General features: G+C 50.7%; 1 protein-coding gene across 1 annotated transcript in view; it reads right to left on the bottom strand.

The window, feature by feature from the left end:
* The window catches only part of alg13 (ALG13 UDP-N-acetylglucosaminyltransferase subunit), a 28,174-nt gene extending 16,522 nt beyond the window's left edge, over positions 1 to 11,652 (bottom strand). Inside the window, exons 1-10 of the mRNA XM_049571707.1 lie at positions 11,404 to 11,652; positions 10,393 to 10,476; positions 9,067 to 9,117; positions 8,888 to 8,934; positions 8,614 to 8,686; positions 7,317 to 7,398; positions 7,046 to 7,211; positions 4,849 to 4,909; positions 3,679 to 3,796; positions 105 to 169 (exon numbers count right to left, since the gene is read on the bottom strand). Of these exons, the coding sequence (XP_049427664.1) occupies positions 105 to 169; positions 3,679 to 3,796; positions 4,849 to 4,909; positions 7,046 to 7,211; positions 7,317 to 7,398; positions 8,614 to 8,686; positions 8,888 to 8,934; positions 9,067 to 9,117; positions 10,393 to 10,476; positions 11,404 to 11,523 (867 nt within the window). The 5' untranslated portion in view covers positions 11,524 to 11,652. The remainder of the gene's footprint in view (positions 1 to 104; positions 170 to 3,678; positions 3,797 to 4,848; positions 4,910 to 7,045; positions 7,212 to 7,316; positions 7,399 to 8,613; positions 8,687 to 8,887; positions 8,935 to 9,066; positions 9,118 to 10,392; positions 10,477 to 11,403) is intronic.
* Between the last annotated feature and the right edge of the window lie 3,767 nt (positions 11,653 to 15,419).

Genomic DNA, 15,419 nt, shown 5'->3' on the forward strand with positions numbered 1-15,419 from the left:
CACACAGACAGGAAATATAAATATGAACATACATGTTTCTGTTCACCTCCAGACAGACGGACGGATGCAGCTCTGATACTCTGTGTCCTGCGGTGTTTTCTTACCTGACACTTGTCTCCCAGGAAATACTGCCGTCCTGCGAACACCATGTAGTCTGTCTTCTGCATCTCTGTCAGTCACACACAGTAACCTGATTACCTAAGTATTCTGATTGATACAATAATCTGATTACCTTGGTAATCTGGTTTATACAGTAATCTGATTACCTCAGTTACTGATTACTGGTCAGTACTTTCACATCAGTAACAGTCACAGTTTCCGGAGTTCACAGCTGTTTTTGAAACACCTCCATGTACTGACAGAGGCCTCTAGTTTCCCGGCGCGGCGCAGGGTGGCACAGGGTGGCGCAGGGTGGCAGAGGGTGGCGCAGGGTGGCAGAGGGTGGCGCAGGGTGGCGCAGGGTGGCACAGGGTGGCGCAGGGTGGCAGAGGGTAGTGCAGGGTACCGCAGGGTGGCAGAGGGTGGCGCAGGGTGGCGCAGGGTGGCAGAGGGTGGCAGAGGGTGGCGCAGGGTGGCAGAGGGTGGCAGAGGGTGGCAGAGGGTAGCGCAGGGTGGCAGAGGGTGGCAGAGGGTGGCACAGGGTGGCGCAGGGTGGCGCAGGGTGGCACAGGGTGGCAGAGGGTAGCGCAGGGTGGCGCAGGGTGGCACAGGGTGGCGCAGGGTGGCAGAGGGTAGTGCAGGGTACCGCAGGGTGGCAGAGGGTGGCGCAGGGTGGCGCAGGGTGGCAGAGGGTGGCAGAGGGTGGCGCAGGGTGGCAGAGGGTGGCAGAGGGTGGCAGAGGGTAGCGCAGGGTGGCAGAGGGTGGCACAGGGTGGCGCAGGGTGGCGCAGGGTGGCACAGGGTGGCAGAGGGTAGCGCAGGGTGGCGCAGGGTGGCGCAGGGTGGCAGAGGGTGGCGCAGGGTGGCAGAGGGTAGCGCAGGGTGGCAGAGGGTGGCACAGGGTGGCGCAGGGTGGCACAGGGTGGCAGAGGGTAGCACAGGGTGGCGCAGGGTGGCACAGGGTGGCGCAGGGTGGCAGAGGGTAGCACAGGGTGGCGCAGGGTGGCACAGGGTGGCGCAGGGTGGCAGAGGGTAGTGCAGGGTACCGCAGGGTGGCAGAGGGTGGCGCAGGGTGGCGCAGGGTGGCAGAGGGTGGCAGAGGGTGGCAGAGGGTGGCGCAGGGTGGCAGAGGGTGGCGCAGGGTGGCAGAGGGTAGCGCAGGGTGGCAGAGGGTGGCACAGGGTGGCGCAGGGTGGCACAGGGTGGCAGAGGGTAGCACAGGGTGGCGCAGGGTGGCACAGGGTGGCGCAGGGTGGCAGAGGGTAGTGCAGGGTACCGCAGGGTGGCAGAGGGTGGCGCAGGGTGGCAGAGGGTGGCAGAGGGTGGCGCAGGGTGGCAGAGGGTGGCAGAGGGTGGCAGAGGGTAGCGCAGGGTGGCACAGGGTGGCAGAGGGTGGCACAGGGTGGCGCAGGGTGGCACAGGGTGGCACAGGGTGGCGCAGGGTGGCAGAGGGTAGTGCAGGGTACCGCAGGGTGGCAGAGGGTGGCGCAGGGTGGCAGAGGGTAGCGCAGGGTGGCGCAGGGTGGCGCAGGGTGGCACAGGGTGGCGCAGGGTGGCATAGGGTGGCAGAGGGTGGCACAGGGTGGCAGAGGGTGGCAGAGGGTGGCGCAGGGTGGCACAGGGTGGCAGAGGTTGGCGCAGGGTGGCAGAGGGTGGCGCAGGGCGGCAGAGGGTAGTGCAGGGTACCGCAGGGTGGCAGAGGGTGGCGCAGGGTGGCAGAGGGTAGCGCAGGGTGGCGCAGGGTGGCGCAGGGTGGCACAGGGTGGCGCAGGGTGGCATAGGGTGGCAGAGGGTGGCACAGGGTGGCACAGGGTGGCAGAGGGTGGCGCAGGGTGGCACAGGGTGGCAGAGGTTGGCGCAGGGTGGCAGAGGGTGGCGCAGGGCGGCAGAGGGTGGCACAGGGTAGTGCAGGGTGGCACAGGGTAGTGCAGGGTACCGCAGGGTGGCAGAGGGTGGCACAGGGTACCGCAGGGTGGCAGAGGGTGGCAGAGGATGGCACAGGGTAGTGCAGGGTGGCAGAGGGTGGCGCAGGGTGGCAGAGGGTGGCACAGGGTACCGCAGGGTGGCAGAGGGTGGCGCAGGGTGGCAGAGGGTGGCACAGGGTAGTGCAGGGTGGCACAGGGTAGTGCAGGGTACCGCAGGGTGGCAGAGGGTGGCACAGGGTGGCAGAGGGTGGCAGAGGGTAGTGCAGGGTGGCAGAGGGTGGCACAGGGTACCGCAGGGTGGCAGAGGGTGGCACAGGGTAGTGCAGGGTGGCAGAGGGTGGCACAGGGTACCGCAGGGTGGCAGAGGGTGGCAGAGGATGGTGCAGGGTGGCGCAGGGTGGCGAAGTCCGCGCAGAGCTAGTTTCGAGCAGCGCAACCCAAGGCGCGCTCAATTTGGTAGTTTGGCAGACCGAGGTGCGCTGAGATTGGTGTGGTGGCGCAGCAGGGGGAGGTGCCGACAGATCCAGCTTGGCGCAGTGACAGTTTCGTGCCAAAAGGCTTTGCCGAAGGTGCGCTAAAAGCTCGCCAGCTGAAACCAGGTCTACTGTCAGCGCAGGGGGAGCGCAGCCGGTGTAAGCTGAAGTTTGGCTGACCGGCGGACAGTGCGCACACGTCACCAAAATCTCACAGGCAGGTTTCCAGAATATCAGGCACATTGACGATGCAATAAATACCCAAAAGACCACTATTCAATGCAACTATCTGCAATCAGCACATAAATGTATCTCTATATCGACTGTCCCGTCACATCTGATGTCAGATCAAAGGGGATTGGCACCGTTTGGCACGCGTAATGGAAACCCAACCTGATTTGATTAACACAGCTGCAAACTAATGAGTTCACATCCCTCTCAGCCAACCACAAACAGCCACAGCATCAGATAGGGAGTATATATTCAGCATCTGCCATCTTAGAAAAGTCAAAAGAAAAGAAACAGAGTGAGACTGCGAGAGAGAAAGAGAGAGAGCGCGCACGAGAGAAACGCATCATTGATTTACAATTGTGGTGACCTCCTCCCAGGCTACCTTTGCATCATCAGCCCGTGGAGGTCTGCTCGCAGTTCCATATATTCGGACACTGCGAGCAGACCTCCCGGACCAAAACATCAGTTTCCTCCTGGGAGAAGTTTGGCTGTCTGACGCTGCTGCTCTCTTCTGCCATGGCGAATTGAGTAAACTCTCATTACGCCTTCGCGCGGCGCATTTAAGGGCGAGGAGAGGGGCTCATTTGATTGGTGTGATGTGTGTAAAACCCACTCCACGCCTTCTCTCCTCCCTCTTTCCGACTTGCGCAGGTAGGAGGGACGGAGGTGGGAAAGAGGAGTAGCTGTGCCAGCGCGCACGGTGTGCCAAACTTGAAAAATCCGCCTGGCCACACCCAGTTGGCGAAGCACAGGTGTGCTGTGCCCCCACCTCGCCCGGTCTGCGAAACTAGAGGCCGGATTCTCTAAGTGGTGACCTCACAGTGACGAGGCTCAAGCAATCAGCTGACCACATGACTAAATGTTGGCTCATGATAAAAACACGTTGATAGGTTGTTTTATTTGAAAGTGACGTGTATGTATGTGTGTGTGTGTGTGTGTGTGTGTCTTACCTTTACAGGTGTCCTGCCACACATCAAACTCCAGGTTTCTGTACACGTCTCCGTCCAGAGACTTCATCACCTTAAAAGGAAGAGACAGTCTGGAGGGGGGAGGGGCTTCTGCAGGAGGCTGACCAATAAAAACACAACAGGTCAGGATTAGAGAGAAACATACAAAGTTACATTTTTAATATCGTCCCAATTTGTTACAGACTGAAATTAAAATTGTGCACGTGTTCCAAGCGTGTGCATGTGACATGTTGGCTGTTGAAAGATTCACTTGTTGCATGTTCTGTGTCTGACACATGACAGCACACATGACAGCGGTGTGTCTGACACATGACAGCAGTGTGTCTGACACATGACAGCACACATGACAGCACACATAACAGCGTGTGTCTGACACATGACAGCACATATGACAGCAGTGTGTCTGACACATGACAGCACACATGACAGCGTGTCTGACACATGACAGCGTGTGTGTCTGACACATGACAGCAGTGTGTCTGACACATGACAGCACACATGACAGCACACATAACAGCGTGTGTCTGACACATGACAGCACATATGACAGCAGTGTGTCTGACACATGACAGCACACATGACAGCGTGTGTCTGACACATGACAGCACACATGACAGCGTGTGTCTGACACATGACAGCACACATGACAGCGTGTGTCTGACACATGACAGCGTGTGTGTCTGACACATGACAGCACACATGACAGCGGTGTGTCTGACACATGACAGCAGTGTGTCTGACACATGACAGTACATATGACAGCGGTGTGTCTGACACATGACAGCAGTGTGTCTGACACATGACAGCACACATGACAGCGGTGTGTCTGACACATGACAGCACACATGACAGCGGTGTGTCTGACACATGACAGCAGTGTGTCTGACACATGACAGCACACATGACAGCGGTGTGTCTGACACATGACAGCAGTGTGTCTGACACATGACAGCACCTATGACAGCAGTGTGTCTGACACATGACAGCACACATGACAGCGGTGTGTCTGACACATGACAGCAGTGTGTCTGACACATGACAGCACACATGACAGCGGTGTGTCTGACACATGACAGCAGTGTGTCTGACACAAGACAGCACACATGACAGCGGTGTGTCTGACACATTACTGCCCCCCACCACCACCCGCACCTTGACGTCGTCGACCACAGCTCGTTTCTCCTCAGCAGCTCCACTCGGCTCTGACTCCTCCCTGTAGGACAAAACAAACACATCTGAGTACGACATGACATTATGATGCAGCAGTTGGTGGTTCATGTGACACGTCTGTGATAACATGTTCAGCATGATGTCATTTACATTACATCATCATAACATCATCAGCTTCAACACAGTCCCAACAAACTCGCACCAACTCTGAAACTAGGGCTGTAGTCTCCTGGTCGACTATTCGATTATTTGGTCAGTTATTTGGTCACTATGCTCTCGTCCGACCAAAATCTCATTGGTCGAATAATCGCTGTGTTACTTTCCATCAACAGCTTTCCAGGATTAATCCATTAATTCCTGCGGGGGGGGGGCTAAGTTACCTGTGAAAATGAGGGTGTTGTTTACACAACGCTGAACTCGCCCACCCTCACGCTCAGCGTCACAGTGACGCAGACCTCCTGTCTGTCTCTGTAAGCTGACACCATTTCCCTCAGTGGAAACTAATGGAATATAGGTGTGCTGCTTATGCATTTAAGACATGAACTGTGTGACATATATAATGGAAAACTACTGTGATGATTTAACTGATTGAAATGTGCTTGCTTTACAGAGTGGAGAGGTACAGAAGGAGAAGTATAGTGCTGTAACGGATGAGCTCACGTAATCACATGCAGCTAGAATAGATAATTATGACCATGCATGGCAGAAAGAACAGAATGTGTTGTATTCAGATAATTCTGTCCATTGGGGGTGGGGAAGTGCTGCTCTGGTCTTCTCAAAATAGGAAGGTTAGCCCCAACAACTCAGATCAACATGAGGCAGCTGTGTAAGAGAATGAGGAAGCAAGCAGCGAGCAACCAATGAGAAGACTGAACCACGCCCGTGCACAATGACACTCTGTTACGCTGAAATATACTGGGTCAGGGAAAGGACAGGAGGTCAGACTTCGTGAACTGACACACCTTTGTTGTTCGTCAGGGACGTGAAGATCAGACCCAGAGCTCTGTAACTTTATTCCTTTACTGCTTAATAAACCTACTGATTGAGACCGAATATCTTCTCCATTCTCTTCATTAAAGAACGCGCAGGACCAGGCTCTCACATAGTCAGCATTGAGTGATAGAGTGAGCCAAAATCCAACAAAACGCAGCTTGTATTTACTTGTATTTCACAGATAAGAAACCATAAATTGTGAAGACAGTAAAGCCTCCATTAAATAGCATTTTAAGTCGTGTGTGACTTATCCTTCAGGGATTTATACTTCAGGATTTATCCTGGCTTCATATGAGCAGAGGTAATCTCTGCTCGTCGCTAGGCTAATGTATACAATGTAAAATGCCACAGGCTGGTGCTAATAACGTTAGCATGTTGTATTTGTTTGGAAAACGTGTTTAGTATAAGACAGTTGTTTTGTAAGTGAACCTTGTGAGTTGTAATGGAGCCAAATTATGTAACGTTACCTTTGTTACATGTTGCTGTTGTCCCTGGTTTATATGAGAAGAGGAAAAGATCGCTAGCTGCTAGGCTAATTTATACAATGTAAAATGCCATAGACTTGTGCTAATAACATTAGCATGTTGTATTGGTGGGGGAAATGTGTCCAGATAAAGACAAGTGTTTGTCTGTGAATGCTGCGAGTTATAATGAAGCTGATTTGTGTTTGAAACTGTCTCTATTAAGCCATGTTTAATGTGTGTTTAATGTGTTTTGAATCAACTAAACTTTACAGCACTTAACACAGTCCTCCACCGCCGACTAGTGTTTTGGAGGTGTAACTGCAGAGTGACACAGACACACCACCGCAGAAGTAAAAACAACATGCAGATTTTTTTTCCCACAACTAATCGATTAGTTGAAGATTACGTGCGACTTTAGTCGACCAAGATTTTCTTTGGTTGACTACAGCCCTAACTGAAACGTCTTGACCTTGTTAGATGTGGTAATAACTGTTGGCTAACGTTAGCCGCGTGACGCTAACAACTCTCACTTTGTGACTCCGCCCCTGCAGCAGCCGTCTGATGATCAACAGAGAGAATCAACACGCTGCATGCAGCTCTACGATGACATCACAGCTGACCCATTTAAAGTTACATCTGTGGTGAAGTTGACTGTGACTGTTACGATCACAACATCCTGAACATTAGTGTGTGTGTGTGTGTGTGTGTGTGTGTGTGTGTACCTGTGACATGGGTCCTCAGGTGTGTCGTAGCCCAGGTCAACATCGCTACACACTGAGAGGCTGTTTCTATAGCGACGACCTCCGACCCTGAAGGCTTCCATGGCCTGACAAAGCTCCGCCTCCTCAAACCCAAACACATGAGTGTAGAGCAGCTCATAGAAAAGAGCTACAGACACATACACACATTACACACAGATATACACACTCATATGAGTCTTTACTGTACTGTTCCTTTAAAGCCATCATCCACCAATCACTGATCAGTACTCACACTGACAGAGGGCAGCAGAGGCCGGGTAACTCCTCGGGTAAACAATGTCATAGTGACCATTGATAGAGCAACACAGCGTCACCTAGGCAACACAAACAACTTTCTCAGTACTGATTGACTTTGTCACGTGACCTGCTGTGCCACCTGTAGGTCACCTGTGTCACCTGTATATCTCCTGTTTGTCTCCTGTATGTCCCCGGTATATCACCTGTGTGTCACCTGTATGTCACATGTTTGTCACCTGTGTGTCTCCTGTGTGACTCCTGTGTCACCTGTGTGTCTCCTGTGTGTCTCCTGTGTGTCTCCTGTGTGTTGCCTGTGTGTCACCTGTGTGTCACCTGTGTGTCACCTGTGTGTCACCTGTGTGACACCTGTATGTTACATGTTTGTCACCTGTGTGTCACCTGTGTCACTCCTGTGTGACTCCTGTATGTCACCTGTATGTCACCTGTGTGTCACCTGTATGTCACCTGTATGTCACCTGTGTGTCTCCCGTGTGTCTCCCGTATGTCACCTGTGTCTCATGTGTGTCACCTGTGTGTCTCCTGTGTGTCTTCTATGTGTCACCTGTGTGTCTCCTGTGTGTCACCTGTATGTCACCTGTATGTCTCCTGTGTGTCTCCTGTGTGTCACCTGTATGGATCCTGTATGGATCCTGTATGTCACCTGTGTGTCACCTGTATGTCACCTGTGTGTCTCCCGTGTGTCTCCCGTGTGTCACCTGTGTCTCATGTGTGTCACCTGTGTGTCTCCTGTGTGTCTTCTATGTGTCACCTGTGTGTCACCTGTGTGTCTCCTGTGTGTCACCTGTATGTCACCTGTGTGTCTCCTGTGTGTCTCCTGTGTGTCACCTGTATGTCACCTGTATGTCTCCTGTACGTCACCTGTGTGTCACCTGTGTGTCTCCTGTACGTCACCTGTATGTCACCTCTATGTCTCCTGTGTGTCACCTGTATGGATCCTGTATGGATCCTGTATGTCACCTGTGTGTCACCTGTGTGTTTCCTGTACGTCACCTGTATGTCACCTGTATGTCTCCCGTGTGTCACCTGTGTGTCACCTGTGTGTCTCCTGTACGTCACCTGTATGTCTCCTGTGTGTCTCCTGTGTGTCACCTGTATGTCTCCTGTGTGTCACCTGTGTGTTACCTGTGTGTCTCCTGTATGTTACCTGTGTGTGTCCTGTATGTCACCTGTATGTCAGTCACCTGTGTGTCTCCTGTATGTCACCTGTATGTCTCCTGTGTGTACTTTAATAGTTATACCTCCACGTTAAACAACAACATGAACTTCTTCACCTTGTCGACAAAGTCATCCTCTGAGATCACTGTGGCTGGTTTCCCTGGGTAACGATAGATCAGGAAACAACGCCTAAAATAAACAAACAAACAAACAAATAAATAAATGTCTTTCTCTCAGATTTTGACAAAGACCCCAGTGATGTGTGTGTGTGTGTGTGTGTGTGCGCGTGTGCGTGTGTGTGTGTGTGTGTTGAACATGAAGCTACAGTCAGCAGCTGGTTGTGACTGTGTCACATTGATCTTCAGGTGGCAGCAGGTGAACCTGTCTCACCTGTACAGCTGAGACAGAGCCTTGATCTCCACCTGGCCCACCGTCTCCTGGAAACACACAACCACTGTTACACACTGATACACACACAGTCACACATTATCACAGCCTGTTACACACACACACACACACACACACACACACACACACACACACACACAGTAGTGAGGGCTGGTCGTCACCTTGGGGTCCTCCAGACGTTCCAGATATTTCTCAAACGAACCTTCAACGAACTGAAAGAGAAGAGAGACGAGCTGAGACCACCTGAACCTGAGGACATGGTAACTGATGCAGCAGAGCTCACCTGGTCAGCACCAGTCTATGATCAGTGACACATTATAATCTCTGTGAACAAAGCTGTGACGGACACTGTGACAGACACTGTGACGGACGCTGTGACAGACACTGTGACAGACGCTGTGACGGACGCTGTGACGGACGCTGTGACGGACACTGTGACAGACGCTGTGACGGACACTGTGACAGACGCTGTGACGGACACTGTGACGGACGCTGTGACAGACACTGTGACGGACGCTGTGACGACGGCGTGACGTGCGGACACTGGACGACCAGACGCGCTGCCACAGACGCCAGACAGACGCTGTGACAGACGCTGTGACGGACACTGTCTGGGACACTGTGACAGACGCTGTGACAGACGCTGTGACAGACGCTGTGACAGACGCTGTGACGGACGCTGTGACGGACACTGTGACAGACACTGTGACAGACACTGTGACGGACACTGTGACGGACACTGTGACAGACGCTGTGACGGACGCTGTGACGGACGCTGTGACGGACGCTGTGACGGACACTGTGACAGACGCTGTGACGGACGCTGTGACGGACACTGTGACAGACGCTGTGACGGACACTGTGACGGACACTGTGACAGACGCTGTGACAGACGCTGTGACAGACACTGTGACGCACACTGTGAGGGACGCTGTGACGGACGCTGTGACAGACGCTGTGACAGACGCTGTGACAGACACTGTGACGCACACTGTGAGGGACGCTGTGACGGACGCTGTGACAGACGCTGTGACAGACACTGTGACGCACACTGTGAGGGACGCTGTGACGGACGCTGTGACGGACACTGTGACGGACACTGTGACAGACTCTGTGACAGACGCTGTGACAGACTCTGTGACAGACACTGTGACGGACGCTGTGACGGACGCTGTGACGGACGCTGTGATGGACGCTGTGACACTCAAAGAAGAAGAACAGCAGCTGTTAGCAGTTAGCAGCCAACTCAGAACCAGGAGCTCCTAACAGAGTTTCTCACATTCTCTTCGGGACTTTTTGAGGACCCGTAGTGATTTTTTTTCTTGCCCTACTTACCAGAAGTTTTTAAAAAAAATCAGATTCAAACTTTATTTTAACAGAATTTGAGCGAGCTGGCAAACGAGGAGGGAGAGACGGAGCGCAGAGAGACAATTTGTGATGCTGTGATACATCAATGCAGATTGGACAGATGCAGATCAGTGACTCACTGGTTCAAAGTTGCATCTGTTGGCTCTCATGAAGTTGGCGCAGTCCTGACGGATCCTCTGATGGTAGTTCTGAGAGTAATACAACTACACACACACACACACACACACACACACATGTTAGTTGTTCAGATTATTACATCACATCCTGTTTCCTGTCAGTTCTCCTTAAACTCAGAGACACAGTTAAGATTTAGAACAATCTGTGGTCTGAAAGGTGAGTCCAACAGCTGCGTACAACAGGTGAGTCCTTTCAAGGACCCATTTTTTGTCTCACTTACTGTGTTTTTCAAGCCAATCAGATTCAAACTCTGTTTAAACAAACATGAAGAGACGGAACGCAACGAGAAAATAAAGGATCGCACATGATGGTGAACAAACGCCACATGTCAGAGCGACATGACGCCAGCAGGCACACAAAGTCACATGGAAAAACATTTCCACTACACACAGCAAAAGTCCACGACTTCACTGATTCCATAACTTTCCAGATCTGCAAAATGTGACTCAACCACCATGATCAGTTTTTAATGTTTTATCAGGCAATAACTCCTCCACACTCTGCTCTAGTGTCATTTTTGGGACAGTTAGGGCAGGATTCGGGATTCGGGACAACTCCTTGGATCTTGGGACTGTCCTGAATTTTTCGGGTCGTCTGGTCACCCTGACCCCAACCCTGACCTACACCCATCTCCACTCTACGTTCACACAGGGGCTCCGCCCCATTAAGCTCTGCCTCAAACCAACAAGTGACCCTGATGGAGGTGATGGAGATCACAGACTCAGAGGGTCTGGTCTGGTTTTTAAACGTCACGTCTCAAGATGGGGTTGTGTCCATGGCAACAGAGGTCAGACCGCACCAAACCGGATTAACTCTGACTGTAACACACACACACACACACACACACACACACACACACACACACACACACACACCTGGGAGCACGTGTCAGTCAGCACAAACATGTCTGACCCCTACCCTCTGACCCCCCGGTGTCGGCCCGCCCCACTCACCTGCTCCGACACGGCTCGGAACAGGCTGGACGCGTCGCGCGCCACCATCTTCCGGTAGAGGCCGAGGCTGCTCAGGAACTCGTCCATGTTGACGAAGTACTTCTTGAGGCCTTTGTGCATCCCGCCGCCGTGTCTCTGCTCACACTCACGGTAAACTCGGTCAGTACGGTCCGCTGCTCACGAGCCGCTGACGTCACACCCACAGGTGACATTAATCAGGTCTGATCAGCGCGCGACGCCCACCGCTGCTGAGGCGTTCATGGACCCACGGACGGGAGGAAATATCAGCAAGTTCCTCAATCACAACACACGCACACGCACACACACACACACACACACACACACACACAGTGAGGACACGTGGTCACAGAAGCCCTCGGGTACATTCAGGTGTCTCATGGACGCTGAGAACAGAGACGTGTTGTGATGTCAGAACAGGAGGGACATGACATCAGAGCGTCTGTGTAACTTCATCTGACATCAACATCTAACTGCACTGATGTAGGACGGACTGAAAGACACCTTGGGGACAGACTGTGAGGACATGAATACACCTTGGGGACACAGAATGAGGAAGACCTCATGGACGATCACTTTAAAGACGTACACAGTGGTACTGATGTCAAAAGGTTAAGATCAGTGTAGGCGTCCATCAGATCCAGATTTCTCCATATACACTCAGTGGCCACTTTATTAGGGACACCTTGCTGGTACCAGGTTGGACCTTCTTTTTAATTCTTGGCGTCACAGACTCAACAAGGTGCTGGAAACATTCCTCAGAGATGTTGGTCCATATTGACATGATGACATCACACAGTTGATCCATGATGAGAATCTCCCGTTCCAGCACATCCCAAAGGTGCTCTATTGGACTGAGATCTGGTGACTGTGGAGGCCATTGGAGTACAGTGAACTCATTGTCATGTTTGAGATGATGTGAGCTTTGTGACATGGTGCGTTATCCTGCTGGAAGTAGCCATCAGAAGATGGGTACACTGTGGTCATAAAGGGATGGACACGCTCAGCAACAATACTCAGGTAGGCTGTGGTGTTTAAACCATGCTCAGTTGGTACTAAGAAAATCTCCCCCACACCATTACACCACCAGCAGCAGCAGCAGCCTGAAGCGTTGATACAAGGCAGGATGGATCCATGCTTCCATCTGAATGTGGTTTTTCCAATCTTCTATTGTCCAGTTTTGGTGAGAAAACCCGTGTGAATTGTAGCCTCAGTTTCCTGTTGTTAGCTGACAGGAGTGGCACCTGGTGTGGTCTTCTGCTGCTGTAGCCCATCTGCTTCAAGGTTGGACAAGGTGTTGTTGCTTCAGAGATGCTCTTCTGCACACCTTGGTTGGAACCAGTGCTTATTTGACTTCCTGTTGCCTTTCTATCATCTTGAACCAGTCTGGCCATTCTCCTCTGACCTCTGGCATCAACAAGGCATTTTGGCTCACTGGATATTTGCTCTTTTTGGGACCATCCTCTGTAAACCCTAGAGATGGTTGTGCTGAAAATCCCAGTAAATACTCAGAGCAGCCCGTCTGGCACCAACAACCATGCCACGTTCAAAGTCACTTCAATCACCTTTCTTCATCATGCTGATGCTGCGCTTGAACTTCAGCAGCTCGTCTTCACCAATCAGATCATTAATTTAAACCAGTCTGAATATCACTGTATAAGAATCAGTTATGAATCATTTAATCGGCTGTGACAGACACACCTGAGGATTACAGTGTCTGACACATCAACACAACTCCTCTTCATCCTGTTAATATGTGATCATATTTCAAACTTGGATCCATTTTGATGAAAAACTCTTTTGATTCTTTGGATCAGTGGATCTTTACACTAGCCTGGAAATCCAGACTCAAATCTAGAAAGATTTAGAGTCTGGCCCTCAGCGATACACTGACTGAGGCAAATTAAATGCCGCTGCATGCAATTGGACAGCACGATGGCCAATCAGAGCAAAAAAATAGGTGACGTATTCATTGCACTAAGCCCCATGTGTTTGCCGACCAGTGGGCTAACTGATATATTATGCTTTTGCCGTATCCCGTCGGCAAAACAGCAAAAACGTCCTTCCTGGAAATGAAGGCTTCTAGGGCAGTCTTCTGTCCCTCTCTCAAGGAGAAAGATAAGTGTAGTTGGCTTAGTGCTTCTTCCAAAGCTAAACTGAATGAACGCGGTCCTTCAGCAGCGGCCATCTTGGCTGTTTACTTTTCAACTCCTACTGCACAGCGCTGTCCTCATCATGTTACAGTGTTGCAAATTCGAATTTGTTAGGGGCGGGGCATCTGGATTTCCAGGTTATCTATACACATTCACAGAGTATAAATAATTCACAGAATAATCCAGGAACAGACACATAATCTGACTTTATCACAGCTTCAGAGGAAACGTAGGGAGTCACTTTGAATCATATCTGACCTGCTAAAAAGTGTCAGCAATGATCCGACGACCCAGATCATTAAATTCATTTATTTTAGGCGATTTGCACACTTTGACCTTTTCAGCCCTCTGAACCAGCTCAGAGCAGTGACTCAGCATTTTTTGCACTTATGTGAACACTCCAAGAGAACTCAGACCCCTCTGAAGAGAACTGAACTCAGACCCCTCTGAAGAGAACTGAACTCAGACCACCTCGGGACATGTTCCGAGTTCAGTTCTCTGAACCTGTGACCTGTGAACACAAAGCGCTCCTCACCTCACTGCAGAGACACGCCACAGAAAACACTAAACTGTGTCAGTACATGTGATGTATAGTGTGAACAGAGAGAGGACTGAGACCATTTTCTGTTGCTCCACTTTTTGGTGCACTTTCACTTAGTTTATTTAAAAAGGACTAAATATGACAACAGCCTTAAACTGAACCAACAGAAAGGGACTCAGTTCTTTTTGTGTTCACATCGTCAGTTCATTTTAAAAAGGACTCGGGTGTCTCAGAACAGAACTTCAAAAGTCTGGACCTTCTCCGGACTATAATAACCTCTCTAACAACAGGTCACAGAGGCCGACTTCATACTGTCATCTGTGCTCATAGTATCACATGGCCTGTTCTTTGACTGTGCAGTAAATAACTTTAAAATTCAGACTTTTATTTTGACTTGTTCACCAACAAAGAACAAACAAATCACCTGATTTCTTGTTTTTGGTTTAAAACAAAGAAAAAAACTCTTGTGACTTCTGTTTTTCATCTTAAAATAAAAATTAAAAAAAACAAAAAAAGAGTTACCATAAAAAAGGTGTTTGGTTTAAAAAAAAAAAAGGGGGTTGGCAATGAGTCCCAAAGAGTCAGAAGACACCTGGACCATTCATATTTAATGATGTTGTCACTGATTTATTGGACTAAACAAACTGGATTATAGACCTTTCTGTAGATAAATATAATTTAATGAGAGGTCACAGAATTTAAGGGACCTGAATTCTTCATGAAGTTCATATTCTAAATCTAAAATCTTCACTGAAGTGGAGACTATACTCAACTGAAGGAGAGTACACTCTGTGGAGTCTCTACTCACTGAAGTGGAGGCTCTACTCACTGAAGTGGAGGCTCTACTCACTCAAGTGGAGGCTCTACTCACTGAAGTGGAGACTCTACTCACTCAAGTGGAGGCTCTACTCACTGAAGTGGAGACTCTACTCACTCAAGTGGAGGCTCTACTCACTGAAGTGGAGACTCTACTCACTCAAGTGGAGGCTCTACTCACTGAAGTGGAGACTCTACTCACTCAAGTGGAGGCTCTACTCACTGAAGTGGAGACTCTACTCACTGAAGTGGAGGCTCTACTCACTGAAGTGGAGGCGCTACTCACTGAAGTGGAGGATCTACTCACTGAAGTGGAGGCTGTACTCACTGAAGTGGAGGCTCTACTCACTGAAGTGGAGGCTCTACTCACTGAAGTGGAGGCTCTACTCACTGAAGTGGAGGCTCTACTCACTGAAGTGGAGACTCTACTCACTCAAGTGGAGACTCTACTCACTCAAGTGGAGGCTCTACTCACTGAAGTGGAGGCG

This window comes from Epinephelus fuscoguttatus, linkage group LG3 (genome assembly GCF_011397635.1).
Source record: "Epinephelus fuscoguttatus linkage group LG3, E.fuscoguttatus.final_Chr_v1".
Taxonomy (NCBI): Eukaryota; Metazoa; Chordata; class Actinopteri; order Perciformes; family Serranidae; genus Epinephelus; species Epinephelus fuscoguttatus.